The following is an 18,533-nucleotide window of genomic DNA, read 5'->3' as shown; positions in this document are numbered from 1 at the left end:
TTTGTCCCAAGTGATACCTTTAGGTTCTGTCGTAAGCTCCCTAGAAGATGTAAGAGTGATAAATATGGTGTTAACTGCCACATTTAACTACTTTTATAAAACTTTGTTTTTTTGCAGAGATTCTGTCCAGAAGCAGATTCTAAAACTATGTTGCAGTGTTTGAAGCAAAATAAAAACAGTGAATTGATGGATCCCAAATGCAAGCAGATGATAACCAAGCGCCAGATCACCCAGAACACAGGTACCACTTTGGCTTCCCTGGTCCCACAGGGTGGAGCTTGAGAGGCGCACAGTGGGCATATGCTTGCCTGATTAAACTGAAGGTGCTGTGGCGCCTGTGGCTGCTAAGAGTCTGGATGTAATAAGCAAAATGACTTCTTCCCTGGAGAGTGTCCAGAGGAACACAGAGTCATGGGGAAGGGGAAGCTGAAAACACAGGCAACCCGCCGTTACAGGGCATCCAGAACGAATTAGGGCTAGAGTTCTTTGAAAGAGCCTGGAGGTTGAATAAAACTTCGTGCATGTGGCAGGAGAATGCATGGGTGACCTGTTTCAGAACAGAGATGTTTAATCTCGAAGTTGCAAGACCTTGTAACTTAATGGTCAAATTGAGTTGGATGTTCAGTGTTTTTGAATATATATATTATGGGGAAGGGTACTGATGTCTGCATGATTTTTGTGAGGACTGCTTAGAATGTTGGTCCCCTGCAGAGCTGCTGGGGAGTAGGATTCTCCACATCTGCCCTTCCACCACGTTATGTTGAGGATTTAAAATAGCGTCATGAAGGAGCTGCCTGGCAGCCTAGTGGTTAGGCTCCTCACTCTCACTCTTGTGGCCCAGGTTCATTCCCTGGTCAGGGAACTAAGGTCCTCCAAGCCACAGGGAGGTAAATAAACAAATAAAAACAAGTAAATAATGAAATAAAACAGTGTAGTGAAGGAGCCCATTAAACATTTACTGGATAAAAAAAAATAATGGTGTATTGAGTAAGTGGATCTCAAAACATTTGTGAATCCAGGTGGAGTATTTCATCATGTGCTTATTCCTGTCTTCTAGATTACCGCTTAAACCCCGTGCTAAGGAAAGCCTGCAAAGCCGACATCCCTAAATTCTGTCATGGGATCCTGACTAAGGCCAAGGATGATTCAGAGTTAGAAGGTCAAGTCATCTCTTGCCTCAAGCTGAGATACGCAGACCAGGTACGCTGCCTTGGGCTTCGCACGAGGCCTCCACTAGTTCCAACAGCATTTTCTGTGGAGGTCCTTAGCTTACTGCCGCTTTCCCCAAGACCGTTCTCACATCTTCCCCAAGCCAGGGCCCCAGTGGAAAGCTAACATGTCCTAATAGGCTGACGTACTCTCCTTGTCACACGTAGCGCCTCTCTTCAGACTGTGAAGACCAGATCCGGATTATCATCCAGGAGTCTGCTCTGGATTACCGACTCGACCCCCAGCTCCAGCTCCACTGCTCGGATGAGGTAGGGTTTGGGTACGGAACTTGCTGTGAACAGAGCTGGTCAGGAGGGTTTTATTGGAGATAAGTTCTTTACTCTTTCCCTTCAGCCCTGAATCCAGGATTCTTCTAGGCTCTCCATTGTCTGAGCTCCTGGTTCTTTGTAACATTGAATTTGACTTGGCCTTAGTCCTCCCACTGTTCAGTTTTGACTCCATATTTCTCTATGGAACATGAATTTTATTATATCTGTCGATGTCTAATTTGGTCTTCCCTCTCCTTATTCTGATGGTCAACCCAAAACACACCCAACACTTGCCAGAAAAATGGAAGTGCTCCTGTAATAAATACCTCTGATGAAGGGCCTATTCTTGGAAATTGACTTCCTGGCTGGAAAAGGCCATGTTGAGAACTTTGCTCACCATACATCAGTTTTATGGATATGAGTTTTAAACGTATTTCAAAGAAGCTTACTCATAAAGCTATCCAAAAGAAGGCTACATTTTTAATCTGCGCTGTAGGCTATGTGTCAGGACCCCTTCGTTTGTGTTTCCAAGTTATGCAGCTCGGTTTACCCTGAAGCTCTGTGAATGTCAGGCATTTGCTTTTAGGATTTTACTTGGCCATCTGACCTTCCTCTTGAGGAATCAGGGAGCGGTCTTTGTGACCAGGCCTGGGACAGTCTGACTCAGGCCTGGAGGTTGACAGCATGAAGTATCTTCATGTTGATGGGTTTTTCGGCTCTGTGCCAGTCCTTGTGAAGGAGAACAGAGCTTGGCCTGCCGTTTGGTGGGAGGGGAGCGAAAGCCACCAGGGACCCGTTTGAGAGGCCCCCAGGGCACACTTGTGGGAGGTCCGTGAGTCTGCGTGACGCAGAGGCCCAGGAGCCCAGCGTGAGCAGGGCTGCCCTGTGCTCTCCGTGTGTCCCGAGCAGATCGCCAGCCTGTGCGCCGAAGAAGCAGCAGCCCAGGAGCAGACCGGCCAGGTAGAGGAGTGCCTCAAGGTCAACCTGCTTAAAATCAAGACAGAAGGCTGTAAAAAGGTGACTACCGTCAGTCTCCGTTTTCTGTTGCTTGCTTTTCTCTCCTCTTCCTCTTCTTCCTCTGAAAGCTATAGACTGTGCATCTCGGTGGTCAAATCGAAACCTGCCTTCCAGGAATTCTATCCATGCCTCTTACCAAACTCATTGGGCTTTTGACCCTTAATTGCCTGTAACTTAAATATTCTTACACGCCTACTAATTAGTTGTGAATATGTCTCATCTCCATGACTAAACCAATGTTTAAGTGCTATGTTGAAGTAAAATGTCAATTCCAACATACCAGTAAGGGTACTACATTCATAAAAGTTAATGAAACTAAAAATCTAGCTCATTTCAGAAACATCACATAAAAAATTTTATCAAAATATGATAGTTAACATACATTGTCTTATGAAATTGATAAGCAAAATAATATATATTTGATCTTTTTTAAAAAGCTTTACCTCTTTTTGGAAAAGTGTTTCAATAATATTGTTGAATCACTGTGAATATTGTGTGCAGATATTTTCATCTGCTAAAAATGTTTCTGACTCCACATGGTCTGAAGAATGGTAGGAGTTGCTTGAATGCTAAATCCACGTATTTCCCTGCAAACATTTATTTAATCAAATGATTTCATTTAACTTCAGGGAGGACTTTTTGAACAATACTTTTTTTTTTTTTTGCTTTGCTTTTATTGTTGTTTTACAGTCTATTGAGAGCAAACTGATTTTTACATAAGAAAGTATTTCTGGACTGTCTTTGCTGCAATCTCATCATTAATAACAGTGTCTGCCAAGTTGATTTCAGTTATGTTTGTATTTCTGTTGTTCAGAGCAGCTTTAAACTCAGATAAGAATTGTTCTGACAGTAGAAGTTAGGTGCTGTCAATTCTTTTTTTCCTTTTGAGGGTAATGTACACAAAGTGAGACATTTTACAAATGTGCTTTTCTGTTTCGGAATTTTAATATAGCTTATTACTCTGATTTTCAGGTTTCACATCTACAGAGTTCTATAGAAACAAAAGGACTGCTTTAAGTCAGTGTAAACACTAACACTTAGTATTTAATAATATGGTATACCAGAATGCCAAAACCCGATTCTGATGTTAATATTGCCCTGCTTTGTTTAGCAAACAGCTCTGTGTACACTCGGCCCCCAAATTACATTCATTGAATTAAATTGGATGCCAACAATCTCTGTTCTTTGCACCCTCACCACGTTGTCAGCAATCTCCAAGTAGCCGCTGTTGGCTTAACCTTCCCTCCTTGACTTGTTTGTGCGTGAAGTATTTACGGACAACAGATTCGCCGTGTGTCCTCTATAAGAGTGCTCTCTGTGATCTCCTTGCCTTAGGAAGTGTTAAACATGCTGAAGGAAAGCAAAGCAGACATCTTCGTGGACCCGGTTCTTCATACAGCTTGTGCCCTAGACATTAAACACCACTGTGCAGCCATCACCCCTGGCCGAGGGCGTCGTAAGTCGCTGTGTTCACTCTAGCCCTTTCTGAGCTGTCTCGGGAGGAGCAGAGATCCTGCGGAGACATCAGTTACAGCGACTCTGTTCTGTAGCTGCAGCTCAACCATAGACAGCACCCTGGGGGCCTGGTTGATGCTTTGTGAAAAGTGAGTTTAGGAGCGATCTGCAGGTGTATGCTGGTACAGCCCTGACCAGAGATAAAGATTTGACAAGAGAAAGCTGAGCTACTTACCAGGGAGTCAAAAGTTAAGGTCATTATCACGGCCCTCTTCCTGCCTTGCCCAGCGAACGGCTCCGACAGCTTTCCCAGTGGCCGCAGTGGGCTCTGAGGTCAGGTCTTGTGTGACGTGGAACCTGGGCAAGGGTACAGCTCTTTCTGATTCACGTGTGTCCTCTGAGAATCAAGAGGTTTTAAGAGAGAGTCCGGAGAGCCAGCCTTAGACATTCTGCTCCATGTGAGCTCTTAGGTTAAGTGTCCTTGAAGGGATTTCACTTTGGGTAGCCTCTGGATCTGAATTCCCTGGTGGTAGGTACCCTTCTCCCCAGCCTTACTGAAATCTCTCTTCTGTACATCTTCAGACTCTTCTTACCCCTTTCCTTGCACAGAAATGTCCTGCCTTATGGAGGCCCTGGAGGATAAGCGGGTGAGGTTACAACCGGAGTGCAAAAAACGTCTCAATGACCGGATTGAAATGTGGAGTTACGCAGCAAAGGTAATGAGCCTCGAGAATCTCCTAAAGTGACGTCTGCTCCGAGTTTCCCGGTCTCTTTGAGTTACTTCGCTGACCCCCTTGTCCTTGTCATGCATCAGTGTGTTTGGAAACATCTTTCAGTGCACCTGTAGGACTCCTGGGCTCTGTGAGCCTGGAGCCGTCATCTCCAGATGGGACGGCTGAGACGTGAATTGATCTCTTCCTTCCACATTGGTCTCTACTTCTGAGCCACTAAGGACTGCTGCTCAGTGACTCCACTGCTTGTTTTTTGGTGGCACATGCTGGTGCTCAAATCACTTTAATCTAAAGACCCGTCATGCTGTTTTCAGTACATGGATGGGTGTAGAAGCAGCCCAGACCTCTGGTCCGGACCCTCTTGGGCACCCAGGCCAAGCTGAGACCCAGCAGAACAGATCTGTGCGCACCTGGGGAGCCGTTTGGTCCTGATTGTGCCAGAGCAGGCAGCCATAGAGGTCCACTGGAGAAAGCACTGGCATGAAGGCTGGTTAGACTCTCAGTGTCCACAACTGGGGGATTGGGTTGAGTATATTCAGTCAGCACGTCTGCAGGTTGTTTTTGGTGGGGGAGAGGATGCTGATGCTATGATGGTGAGTGGAAAGAAGTCAAGACAGAATTAGCATCTACCACAACCTCAGCTTTTCTCTTTGTTTTTAAAAAGGCAGCAGTGTGTGAGGAAAATAAACTATTTAAGGACCTGTGTCCTTGTGCAAATCGGTTGGCCCCTTGCCACCCCTTGGGCTGCTGGGTCTGCACCCAGGATGTGGGAGTCATGAAGTCCGCATGCCGGGACTCGCGTGCGGACTCGACGATGGACGCGTGTTGAGCACTTTGTCCGCACGTGGTTAGGTCCTCCGTGTGAGGGCTCTTACTTCCCGGGTGGCGGTGACCGCTGTGCTCACTTCTGAGGGTCCGCCGCTTTGTATGTGTCTGCATTTCCTAATCTTGTGCAGCAGCTGTATACAGCACTGTGATCAGGAAAACCAGTTGTAGCTCTGTGTTTGATTTTCTCGTCCCTCACCCTCTTCTCTCCGCAAAAGAAATGACCCCAGTTATGGTAGGAACCGAGGGGGCAGTTTCGAGTGAGCATCGGCTCAGCCCACATCTCTCTGAGGGCGATGCCACCGTTTGTTTTCCAGGTAGCCCCGGCAGACGGCTTCTCTGACCTCGCCATGCAAGTGATGACCTCCCCGTCCAAGAACTACATCCTGTCTGTGATCAGTGGGAGCATCTGCATCCTGTTCCTGGTCGGCCTGATGTGTGGGCGCATCACCAAGCGCGTGACACGGGAGCTCAAGGACAGGTAGAGGCGCCCGGAGCCCCAGAGGAACTGCCTGTCTGGCGCCCCGTTTGTACAGCCCTCCTGTATAGCACACCCCCTCACCTTGCCCTCCTGCGTGGTGGCCCCGACACTCACGTTAGAGCAGCAGCAGGCACCCACCGCCGCGTCCGCCGCAGACTCCTCCCGCGTCCATGGTGTCCTCCTCCTCGACCTCGTGCAGCAGCCGGCCGCCTTGGGGATCGCCTCTGTCGGCAGACTCGGGTTTCCCTGTCCAGAGACAAGTCTCTCATCCCGATGGACCTACCAATACTTCTGGAACCAATTCACCTGACCTGCAACTCAGCTGAATTTTTTTTTTTAAAACACCAAAAAAAAAAATTTTTTTTAAAGAAAGAAAAAAAAATTGTATATAGTAACACATCTCCTCCAGGCTTGATTTGAGCGATGGGGTTCTTTCTTCTTTCTGTGTGGCGGTGTAAAAGGAAGGCAGGACGTTAGAGGGGAGACACACCACCCAACACACTGTAACCGGGATGTCTGGCTGACCTCTCAGAAGCACCTTTGGCCCCATCAGGGCCATGGATTTCACCGAGTAGCAGGAAACGACTGACCAGCCCACTTTGGGTCTTGTTTTCTTCTGCTGAAACAGTGATGCCTTCCGATCCCTACCCGAGCAGAGCCACTGCGGGTCAGGACCCACGGCCACGTGTCACTCTGCCGTCTCCTCAGGGCCCAGGGGTGTGAGCAGCTCATCCGTCCACTGCTCTGCAGGAGAGGCTGGGCCCTGGGCCTGCCTTCCAGACCTGTGCGGGGCTCTCCACGTGTGGACTGGCCCTGCCGGGGTGGCAGTGCCTCCCCGAGTCCTCCGCTGCTGGGGGAGCCCGCCACCCGGGGGGAGGAAGCCAGGGCAGGAAGCAGGATGAGGGCAGAATCGGCTCACTTTGGGTCATGTTCAGGCAACAATGCAGGTCAGAGACAGTGGCTTCTGAAGATGCAGCCTGGTCTCAGGGAGGGATGGCAAGCTGACCTTCCCACAGGCTCTGGGCCACCTTCCCAGACAAGCTCCTTCATACCTCTTCATGCAGAGGGCGTGGAACATGATTCCAGTAAAAGATGGAGGCTCTTTCTCCGTTTTTCCTTTCTGTCCGTTGGCTGCATACCCCCACGGTAGTAGGCATTGGCTAAATGTTGCACTTGGATGATTCATCAGTCTTTGCTGAGTCTGAGCTTTGTGGAAACATTCCTGAGCATCACTCAGCCCTCCAGCGTAGAGATGACAGGCTTGGAGTATCAAAAGGGAGGCACACCGGCATCACGGTTCAGCCTGGGGCACCTGGGCTTGAGTTTGGGGCACGGAATCCAGTGGCTGCACAAGAGGGCAGTGTGTACAGTAGGAGATATATTTATATAATATATATTTTATTAACCTGTTAGACGTCCACAGAGTATTATAAATCACGTGCCTAAAACTGTCCACGTAGACCACGCACCCTGCCTGGCCCTGCCCCACCTCGCCACTGTCCGCGTGCGCTGCGGGCCCACCCCCCTGTCTTCCCTGGAATGTGTTCAGGACGAATGGGTCAGCTGGTCCAGGTGACTCCTTGTCTAACCCTGACTGACATATATTTGAATACTGTGGTTTGCTTCTTTTCTTTCTCCTTTTTGCTACTCTTGCTGGAGGCAGTGGGTTCCAGACGTCAGCTGCAGACGCCCCCTGCCTATGGCACCACCAATCACCACGGGTGGTTCTAAGCTGCCGGGTCCCCTCAGGTCCTGCTCTTAAGGTCTTCCTGATTCTCAGCAGCTGTCCTGCGGGTCTTCTGTCTTATCTCATTTGAACCTCTTGGAGTTGGAGCGCCACCCCTCCTTCCACCCCTGTTGCACTAAACAGCTGGTGGATGGTGCACCTCCTGGGGCTCCTCCCTTGGTCTGGGCAGGTGCTGAGAGCGAGGGACGGGGTTGTCACATGTACACAGGCCCCCACTGATGTGTGTGACGTGCTTTACAGCACAGAATAACTTCCCATCTGATGAGGGGGCTTCCATTCTCCTCCTCTGCTGTCTCCCTCCCCATGTGTGTAAAACGTCACCACAGTTTACTTCATCTTGATGCTTCTCTTCTTTCTGAACTGAGAGACGATCTCAGCTGTCTGCAGCAGATCTGGAAGTCTGAAAAAGAGTTTGATTCTTGAAACATCCGTCACCTTGAGAAATGATCTGGATAGATAGAAGGGATAACTCTGCCGGTATCTTTGATCGCTTGTTGCCAGAAAGCATTTCGCCATCCAACTTGGAGTAGTTTCCTATGACTGAGCAGTTTCATACATCCATCAGAAATTATGGCCCAGCTGTATCCATTCTGTATCTCATTCGGTGTGACAGAAACAGGCTCTGAGCCACCTCTGGTCCCTGGCTTCATAGGTCACTCTTGGGTAAATCAGCTAGGCAAGAACTAGGCAAGAAGAAACCATGCCCCTCGTGGGGGAGCTGGCGGCCCTCTTGCTCTCTCATCTCCTGATGTCTAGCCCATGCAGGAACAATTGCATCAGCAGCAGGTATGGTTTTGGGTCAAGACCAAGGGTCCATGCCCTTCCTGAAGATTACAGTAGCCAGGGGACTCATCAGGCTTTGTCCGTTCACTCGAGTCTCAGAAATGCCGACTCAGTGTCTCCACAGCAGTCCAGAGGAGCCAGGAGGTCAGTTCTCTGGGCTGGCGGCCCTGCATCGCAGGGAATCGGAAATCTGAGCAGAACGCACAGGACGAACCTGACTGCTCCCCCTCACGGAGCTTCTCGCACACAAGGCGGCTGTGGAGTGAGGTCTTGACCTGCACATCCCTGGCCTTCCTCCGCTATTGCTGCTGTGCCAAGTCTGCTGGCAAGATGCTCCGAGACAGGCCTGGGTTCACTCCAGCAAGAAAGCCCCCCTCCTTAGCATTCCCTGACACTCTGGTACCACCCACAGGCCCAGTTCTGTAGACCCCATCAGCTTGTTCTGAGCCAGTGCATCCTTAAGAGGCAAGGGGAATTCTAGGACTGAGTGAGCAGGTGTTGACTAGTGTTCACTGCGGCCCTTGACTCATCCTGCACGCTGTCTTCTCAGGGATGCTGGAGAGGGAGGGAGACTCTGCTTTCCTAGAAGATGTGACAGGAAATGGCCACCACATTTCATCTGTTCCCATTTCCTGAGGTCAGGTAACAAGAGAAACTAGAAGTGAAGACTTGTAGCCTCCATTTACATTTCGTCAGACAGGGTGCTGACTTCCCTCCCCCTTCCCAGGAGAAGACTGACTCCTGTGTGCACCACCTCCAGGCTTGTGGGACCGCTTCTGTCCCAAAGATCCCCGCTGGTGTGAGTCACCCGAGGAAGGGTCGGTTGCTTAGTGGGACCTCCTTTCTCAGCTGGTCTTAAGTTCCTCTGAGGAAAAAAACCTCTGCTTTTCCCATTTCTTTCCCTCCCCCACCAAAAAGTAAGCATTCTCCAGATATTGCTTATTCCACGCAAGCACGTACGGGGAAGGAACCTGCAGTAGGGACCCTTAGAAGCCATCCAACATAGCCTGACTCGTTCAAACTAAATTTGGGCCATAGAATAAAAAGAATAGGGCTTTTTGAATCGTGCATTTTGGTGTGTGTACTTGTATTTCCAATTCTTAGGAATTTGAAAACTCTCAGAACTACTTTTATTTACTCTCACCATTTGGACAGCACCTAAGTAGTTTTATAAAATGCAGCATTCCAGTGCCCCGAGGTTCCCCGTGTCTTTGGGGACACGCCACTCCTGAGTCACTGCTCCTCCACTGGTCTTCAGCTCCCAAAGGACCAGGGGCTGGAGCTGATGTTCTGGTGGATGGGTTTCTGTCTCATCTCTGCTTGGCCATCTTTCCAGCTAAACTCCCCTTGGTCCTCTCCCCCAGGGCCAGCATCACATATCAGGCAGGGCAGTCAAGTTCAAGGCCCAATCCTCCTCCGTGCCCAGACCTCAGACAAAAGATAAGTCATTAGCAAACCCAGACTGACTTCAGAGTGATGGGCCCCTCCACGCCATCTAGTGAGATCACCGAGGAGACCCAGGGGCTATTGGTCACCTTGAGCACAGAGGTGGGACTGTCTGCTCGGGCTGGTGGTGACAGGATCCTGGCGGTGGTCTCCCCGTCCTCCTTCCCAAGACCCGCCACAGCACACACGTAGGGGTGCGGGCAGCCATGTGGCGTAGGAGTCTCCCTGGGCAAGGAGGGAATTCAGACAGTGCCTCTGTAGTCTGTTTTGCCTTCCCCCCCACAACACAGATTTGATACCTGGACCCCAGAGCCCAGCAGGCCCTGTGCCGTACACGCTTGATGGTTTGAGCAGGTTCCCTGGCCAGAACAAGTGACTGACAGGAGGGCTGGCAGCCCGAGGCTTACTGAACGTCCTCTCCCCACGCAGTGTTTCCGGGTCAATCCAGGCTGGAAGAGAGACTGTCCAGCAAATGCTGTGTGAGATCTTAGGCCTTTAACTGGGTTTTTGTTTGTTTTTTTTTTTTAAGAAGGAAAGAAGTAACAGTAACAAGCCTCTTTTGTAAATGGTTTTTCTTTCTATGTATAAAATCCCAGCAGTTCCTTGTTCTTACACGATCATGCTGTGTAATTTTGAGATGTTACCGAGATTCTGAACATAATGTGCATTTTTTTTTCTGTACAGATGAAATGGGAGAATTTAATAAAGAGTTTGCAGGTTTTTACTTGTTAAATCTTCTCTGTGGTGACTGGGAGGACCCTCCTCAAACACCTGCTATGCTCGTAGAAGTCTCCAGAGTGGTGAGCGCTGGCTGTGAACTTGAGACTGATGTTCAGAAACTTACTGTTTGAACGCCCCTGTTCTTGGTTAATTAGGTCAAGCAGAGTAGGACCCAAGGCCTTTTATAGGAGAGCTGGAAGCCACATCTGAGGGTTTTCTGACCCTCAGTCTCGTGTGTCCAGAATTACTCATCCTGCTCATGTGCTTCAGCCATGTCGTGAGGCTGCTTCCTCGGGGAACACGTCTGGAGCTTCTGACAGAGGCAGCACACGACGGCGCCTGGTGTCTGGTGGCTGCCTTCCGTTCAGGCCCAGAGCTGGGCCACGTTCGTTTCCCCGTCCACATCCAGTCATTGCTTATCTCCCCATTGCAGTCCTGGGGTCAGTCACCTCACACCTTCCCACGTCTTGTCTTCTGCCTCTGCTCTCAGCAAAGCTCATTTGCATCTGGGTGTTGAATTGCAGCTGGCAAAGGTTTCTTGAAGTAGTAATGGCCATAGCAGTATTCAAGTAATGAAATGGGTCGTTCAGTTCGAAAGGTGGGGTAACCTGGAACCCAGGGTTTCTTCTCGGGACTCTTCAAATCCATTTTCAGCGACTTTTGTTTAGGAGATAGTGGGCCTGGGTGTAGAGTGGAGGTGGGAGAGGGTGAAGAGGCGAAAGGAGAGAGGGGTTGTAGAGGCATTTTGAGCCCCAGCTGTGACTCTTCCTCTGTCTAGGGGGCTCTGGGCAGCCATCAGACCTGGACGAGTGTCCTGGAGGGGCCACCCTGTTTCGTGTAAGTGGGGGACTGAGCTGTGGGTTTAGGCTCCTCGTCACCAGTATCCCCACAAGGGAGAAGTGGCTCCCCAAGTCCAGCTGCTCCGCAGCAATGTGTGGGTTACGCTGCCCGGCTGACACCTTAGCAGTCTTTGAATGAATTAGGACTTCCCAGGTGGCTCAGTGGTAAAGAACCTGCCTGCCAGTGCAGGAGACCTAGAAGACATGGGTTCAGTCCCTGGGCTGGGAAGAGCCTCTGGAGCAGGAAATGGCAACGCACTCCGGTATTCTTGCCTGGAGAATCCCATGGACGGAGGAGCCTACTGGGCTGCGATCCAGAGGGTCACAGAGTCTGATGCAGCTGAGCACATGCAGAGCCCACATGTTTTGTGTGTGATTTTTTGGGTAAAAGCTCCTTGGCCAACTTCAATCTTCAGAGGCATTTAGCTTCTGTTCTCAAAAGGAGCTAAGAACAAAAGGGTCTTAGCCAGAAAGGGAAGCTTAGACCAGCTCTCTCACCTGAATGAAAAAGTGAGGCACAGAGGTGGGGAGGTGACTTCTCAGACGGCTGATTAGCAGCAGAATGAGCACCCCTGCCGTGGGCTCTTTCTCTGACCAGGTACACAGGCTTTGGGACCTGTGTGACCAAGTAAGACCCCAGCCCTCATCCAGCTCTGGGCAGAAGCCACTGGCCTGACCCCAAGAGTCTGCCCAACCGGACAGACCTCCAGTGGGCGCTTCTGACCTTGGTCCTGGTTCCCATCTTGGTTGCCCAAAACGACCTGAGGCACAGCAGTGTCTTCTCAAATTATCTGCTAAATACAGAGAGAAAACAGTAATTTTCAGTGGAGAAAATGCAGCCAAACCATGTGATTCACGTTAACGGCAAGGAGAATGGAACAGATGGACACTTCGTGCCTCCTGATACAATGTACTGAGAACACAACACCCTTTCTGCAGTCTTCTTGTCAAAAGTGCAGAACCTGAATCTGTCATGCGGAAACACTGGACAAACGCACACCCAGCCATGTTCTACAAAATTACTGCCCTTTACTCAGTCATGGAAGATAGAGACTAAGGAACTGTTCCAAACTAAAGGGGACTAAGGAGAGACTTAATAGCAGCTCAGTGTGTAATCCTGGACAAGAAAGACATGTTACCCAACACACACTTTCTGAGAGAAGCTTTTTGGAGAATTGGGTCTCCAGGTTTTTAAGGCTGTTTCTCTACTACTGAGACCAGGGGCCCAACAGCAGCTCTTACTTTGTAATAGTTTGAAGCAACCAATAAAGATGCCTTGAACATGAAAAAAAACTTTTCTGACCTTGTATTGTGTTACACTAAGATTGATGACTGGCTTCTCATAAACGATGGAAATCAGAAGACAGTGAAAAGAAAAACTTCCAACATAGAATTTTTTTAACCTAATGAAAACCTTTAAAATAAAGATGCTGTCAGATAAACAAAAGCTGAGAGAATTTATCACTATGAGGCTTGCACAAAAGGAATCCTACGTGGAAGAATAAGAAGTGTTCTAGCCCCGGCGATGCTTTAAAGCAGAGATGCTGGCCTCAGCTGGTCAGGGGAAGCGCGAGCGAGAACCGTGTGGTGCGTAGTTGTTTCCGAAGGGCAGCAAAGGAAAAGGGTTAGCCATGTCGTCTTTGGTCAGAAAGATAATCAGCACCGCGAAAGCCCCCGCGGCCATTGGTCCCTACAGTCAGGCTGTGTTAGTCGACAGGACCATTTACATTTCAGGACAGCTAGGCATGGACCCTGCAAGTGGACAGCTTGTGCCAGGACGGGTGACAGAAAAGGCTAAACAGGCTCTGACAAACATAGGTGACATTCTGAAAGCAGCAGGCTGTGACTTCACAAATGTGGTAAAAACAACAGTTTTGCTGGCTGACATAAATGACTTCAGTGCTGTCAATGATGTCTACAAACAATATTTCCAGAGTAGTTTTCCGGCGAGAGCTGCTTACCAGGTTGCTGCTTTGCCCAAAGGAGGCCGTGTTGAGATTGAAGCAATAGCTGTGCAAGGACCTCTGACGACAGCATCACTCTAAGTGGGCCAAGTGTTATTTAGTCTGGAAACTTAGTATTTTTAAACTAATGGCTTAATCCTTGTTGGAAATTATAAGGTTGAAATATCTGAAAATATTATGGAAATACCATATAATAAGGGAAATGATATGAATTGAAGATTAATGATGAGTCTAGTCACTAATATTACAGATTATACTTTTGTAACACTTGTATTGCTGGATGTGGGAAAACAGACATGCCTTACTGAGTTAACTCAGAAGAATAAAAGTTGAAGGAAATAACATGTAGGAAAGATGAGCTACTATGCCTGAAAAGTAAGAAAAAGCACACCTAATTCAACTAAACCCTATTAATTTAATGATGGGAAGTATTTTATTATGTCAGATATGTGATTTTTGCTTGAATAAAACTAAAGCATTTAAATTTGAATGGCAGAGATAAAGGAGAAGAAACTGGACCAAATTTTATACAGATAATATTTTTCTAGTGGAAATAAAATAGCATGCAGATTTTCCTTGGTGTGATTCCATTCACTGATTTTTTTTAACAGTTTAATGTATGCATTAAATTACATTACCTAAATAAAAGTGAGGAAACTAAAAAAAAAGTGTTCTAAAAGGTAAATATGTACTTGAATATAAGTAAGGATTTAAATAAATTGTATATTAATTTTAATTAGATGAATTTTAAATTAAAAATAAGTTTAAAACTTTCAAATTTAAAAATATATGAATGTTGTTTGTACAAACCAATGGAAATGACTTTAAAATATATGCCCTATTTTGTAGATGAAGAAACTGGGTCTCAGAGCAGAATAACATTCTCGCCCAGGATCACATAGCCAGCCAGAGGTGGAGTTGGAGCTAGGATTAGAACCCAGGTCTGCCTTTCCCTGCACTGTCTGAATTCTGGGTAAGCGCTGTGGGTGGTCAGACTCCCTAATGGGTGGGAGGAGCTTCCTGAAATGGTCTTCCAGGGGAGAAGCTGGCTCGCTCACGCCTCCTAGACTCCTGAAGGCAAGGTGTTTCCTCTGGGAATCTGAGTGGGGCCTCCTGACGCTCCCGCTGTTGCTCAGCAGCCAGGTCCCCACTTCTTGGGCAGCAGCTGTACTGGGACTGAGCAGAGCAGGCCCTTCCAGAGGCTCGGAGCCCACGCCCAGTTCCACTAACTCATGGTCTCACTTGGGAAGCATTCCCGTGGGGTGGGAGGGCTTTGGTACCCCCATCAGTTCAGTTCAGTCGCTCAGTCGTGTCCAACTCTGTGACCCCATGAACCGCAGCACAGCAGGCCTCCCTGTCCATCACCAACTCCTGGAGTCTACCCAAACCCATGTCCATCGAGTCAGTGATGTTATCCAACCATCTCATCCTCCGTCGTCCCCTTCTCCTCCTTCACTCAATCTTTCCCAGCATCAGGGTCTTTTCAAATGAGTCAGCTCTTCGCATTAGCTGGCCAAAGTATTGGAGTTTCAGCTTCAGCATCAGTCCTTCTAGTGAATATTCAGGACTGATCTCCTTTAGGATGGACTGGTTGGATCTCCTTGCAGTCCAAGGGACTCTCAAGAGTCTTCTCCAACACCACAGTTCAAAAGCATCAATTCTTTGGTGCTCAGCTTTCTTCACAGTCCAACTGTCACATCCACATGACTAACTGGAAAAACCATAGCCTTGACTAGACGGACCTTTGTTGGCAAAGTGATGTCTCTGATTTTCAATATGCTATCTAGGTTGGTCATAACTTTTCTTCCAAGGAGTAAGCATCTTTAATTTCATGGCTGCAATCACCATATGCAGTGATTTTGGAGCCCAGAAAAATAAAGTCAGCCACTGTTTCCACTGTTTCCCCATCTATTTGCCATGAAGTGATGGGACTAGATGCCATGATCTTCATTTTCTGAATGTTGAGCTTTAAACCAACTTTTTCACTCTCCTCTTTCACTTTCATCAAGAGGCTTTTTAGTTCCTCTTCACTTTCTGCCATAAGGGTGGTGTCATCTGCATATCTGAGATTACTGATATTTCTTCTGGCAATCTTGATTCCAGCTTGTGCTTCATCCAGCCCAGCATTTCTCATGATGTACTCTGCATGTAAGTAAAATAAGCAGGGTGACAATATGCAGCCTTGACGTACTCCTTTTCCTATTTGGAACCAGTCTGTTGTTCCATGTCCAATTCTAACTGTTGCTTCCTGACCTGCATATAGGTTTCTCAAGAGGCAGGGCAGGTGGTCTGGTATTCCCATCTCTTGAAGAATTTTCCACAGTTTCTTGTGATCCACACAGTCAAAGGCTTTGGCATAGTCAATAAAGCAGAAAGAGATGTTTTTCTGGAACTCTCTTGCTTTTTCGATGATCCAGCAGATGTTGCAATTTGATCTCTGGTTCCTCTGCCTTTTCTAAAACCATCTTGAACATCTGAAAGTTCACGGTTCACATATTGCTGAAGCCTGGCTTGGAGAATTTTGAGCATGACTTTACTAGCGTGTGAGATGAGTGCAATTGTGTGGTAGTTTGAGCATTCTTTGGCATTGCCTTTCTTTGGGATTGGAATGAAAACTGACCGTTTCTAGTTCTGTGGCCACTGCTGAGTTTTCCAAATTTGCTGACACATTGAGTGCAGCACTTTCACAGCATCATCTTTCAGGATTTGAAATAGCTCAACTGGAATTCCATCACCTCCACTAGCTTTGTTTGTAGTGATGCTTTCTAAGGCCCACTTGACTTCACATTCCAGGATGTCTGGCTCTAGGTGAGTGATCACACCATCGTGATTATCTGGGTTGTGAAGATCTTTTTTGTACAGTTCTTCTGTGTATTCTTGCCACCTCTTCTTAATATCTTCTGCTTCTGTTAGGTCCCTACCATTTCTGTCCTTTATTGAGCCCATCTTTGCGTGAAATGTTCCCTTGGTATCTCTAATTTTCTTGAAGAGATCTCTAGTCTTTCCCATTCACATAATTCCTATCAACTCCTGCCAAAACTGCTTCAAGGCAAGTCCTCAGATCCCCAGTTCTCGATGCCCTCACTGATTACTACGCAGACCTTCCATACTCGGGAAGTCCCCTGATCCCCAGTTCTCGATGCCCTCACTGATTACCGTGCAGACCTTCCACACTCGGGAAGTCCTCAGATCCCCAGTTCTCAATGCCCTCACTGATTACTGTGCAGACCTTCCACACTTGGAAAGTCCTCAGATCCCCAGTTCTCGATGCCCTCACTGATTACTACGCAGACCTTCCACACTTGGAAAGTCCTCAGATCCCCAGTTCTCGATGCCTCTCACTGATTACTACGCAGACCTCCCACACTCGGGAAGTCCTCTGATCCCCAGCTCTCCATGCCTCTCACTGATTACTGTGCAGACCTCCCACACACAACCAGTGACTGCTGTCAGGGCTGCTTACTGACGATGGCTATGTGACAGGTCCCTCCTTCTGACCCCTCAGAAATTCAGCCTGAATGTTCCAGGGAGCAGCTAAACTCTAGAAAAGCCCATGGCTGTGGGGCAGGGGAGGGCCACTGTCATGGGACCTTGCCCCACTGATGTGCACTCGAGGAATGTGGTTGGGGAGGGGCACTGGTACATGTCGAGTCAGCTGGGCACAGGCTCCCCTGGCCTCCCGACTGCCTTTCTCCCTAAAGAGCTTCCTGAGCACTGGCCCTCTGCAGGGAGTTAGAGGACAAACAACAAATGAACGAACCAAAATTATTGCCTTGCAGCACTTCTGAAATACTCCTGCTCCAGAGAAGGTGGGCTGAGGGGCAGAGCACTAGATTCATGTCAAGCAAAATCAGGGAGCCAAAGGTTATCCTGTAAGAGCATCTTGCAGCTCTCTCAGAGAGCCGTGGTTTGTAGGCTCTGCAGGCACATCTCAGACACCTGCCCCACAGAAAACCATGCCTGGTGCCAGCAGAGCACAATCCACCTGCTTCCTGGAGGCAGAAATTGGCCTCCAGTGTTTTTTAAAACAGCTTCATTGAGATTTAACTCACATACCCTTCAGTTCACTCTTTTAAAGGTATGAAGTTGGGCTTCCCAGGTGGATTACTGGATAAAGAATCCACCTACCGGTACAGGAGATTGCAGGTTCGATCCCTGGGTCAGGAAGATCCCCTGGAGGATAGCATGGCAACCCACTCCAATATTCTTGCCTGGAAAATTCCATGGACAGCGGAGCCTGGCAGGTTACAGTCCATGGGGTCACAAAGAGTTGGACATGACTGAAGCAACTGAGCATGCATGCATGCAAGGTATAAAAGTCAGTGGTTAGCACATTCACAGAGTTGGGTAATCATCACCACAACCGATTTTGAGAACATTTTCTTCATCACCCCCAAAACAAATCCCATATCCAGCAGCAGTCACCCCCCTTTCTCCCCAGTGTCCCATCCCAGCCTCTTGCAGCCGTAAATTACTTTCTGTCTTATAGATCTGCCTGTTCTGGTCATTTGCCACAAATGGAATCATATAATTTGCAGCCTTTATGTCTGGCTTCTTTCACTTAGCTTAATGTCTTCAAAGTTCATCCATGTTGCAGCTTGAACCCACACTTCGTTCCTTTTTTATTGTTGGACAGTATTCCAATGTATGGATATCCTGTATTTCATCTGCTGATGGGCATCTGAGTTGTTTCCACCTATTGACTATTCTTCATAATGCTGCTAGGAACATTAATGTGCAAGTTTTTGGCATCTTTTTTTCAGAACATACTTACAGCAGCTCAGTTACCAAACAGGAGCCATTGCCCCAGTCGCTGTTCTTGTCAGGGAAAGTCGTAAATCCCAAAAGCAAGCACCAAAGGAATTTGCATCCAGAAGAAGGCTCACGCGAGCGGCCCCTCTGGGTGCTGCTCCTAAGCAGCAGAGAGGGACCAGGAAGGGGACTGCTCCTGGCTCACAGTGGAGAGTCTTCTGTAGCTCTCACTCTGCTGTGGAGAAAAAGGAAAACTGTAATAGCAGTTTGTAGGTGGATCCCAGTGTCGGTTTGA

The 18,533-nt window shown here is 48.1% G+C and overlaps 2 protein-coding genes across 2 annotated transcripts in view; both read left to right on the top strand.

Moving 5' to 3' along the window:
* The window catches only part of GLG1 (golgi glycoprotein 1), a 119,948-nt gene extending 109,286 nt beyond the window's left edge, over positions 1 to 10,662 (top strand). The window contains exons 20-26 of the mRNA XM_068991775.1: positions 118 to 241; positions 1,058 to 1,200; positions 1,377 to 1,478; positions 2,388 to 2,495; positions 3,831 to 3,951; positions 4,560 to 4,666; positions 5,824 to 10,662. Of these exons, the coding sequence (XP_068847876.1) occupies positions 118 to 241; positions 1,058 to 1,200; positions 1,377 to 1,478; positions 2,388 to 2,495; positions 3,831 to 3,951; positions 4,560 to 4,666; positions 5,824 to 5,991 (873 nt within the window). The 3' untranslated portion in view covers positions 5,992 to 10,662. The remainder of the gene's footprint in view (positions 1 to 117; positions 242 to 1,057; positions 1,201 to 1,376; positions 1,479 to 2,387; positions 2,496 to 3,830; positions 3,952 to 4,559; positions 4,667 to 5,823) is intronic.
* A 2,491-nt stretch (positions 10,663 to 13,153) lies between these two features.
* LOC138096140 (2-iminobutanoate/2-iminopropanoate deaminase-like) lies at positions 13,154 to 13,567 on the top strand. The gene has a single exon (XM_068992216.1). The coding sequence runs from the start codon at positions 13,154 to 13,156 to the stop codon at positions 13,565 to 13,567; it is 414 nt and encodes a 137-aa protein (XP_068848317.1).
* Positions 13,568 to 18,533: the final 4,966 nt, after the last annotated feature.

Source organism: Capricornis sumatraensis, chromosome 20, assembly GCF_032405125.1.
Source record: "Capricornis sumatraensis isolate serow.1 chromosome 20, serow.2, whole genome shotgun sequence".
Lineage (NCBI taxonomy): Eukaryota > Metazoa > Chordata > Mammalia > Artiodactyla > Bovidae > Capricornis > Capricornis sumatraensis.
This window is presented reverse-complemented; position numbering and strand designations above follow the sequence as displayed.

What these genes read in the sequence shown, in the direction of transcription:
- LOC138096140 (XM_068992216.1), top strand. Translation starts at nt 13,154, where the DNA reads ATGTCGTCTTTGGTCAGAAAGATAATCAGCACCGCGAAAGCCCCCGCG.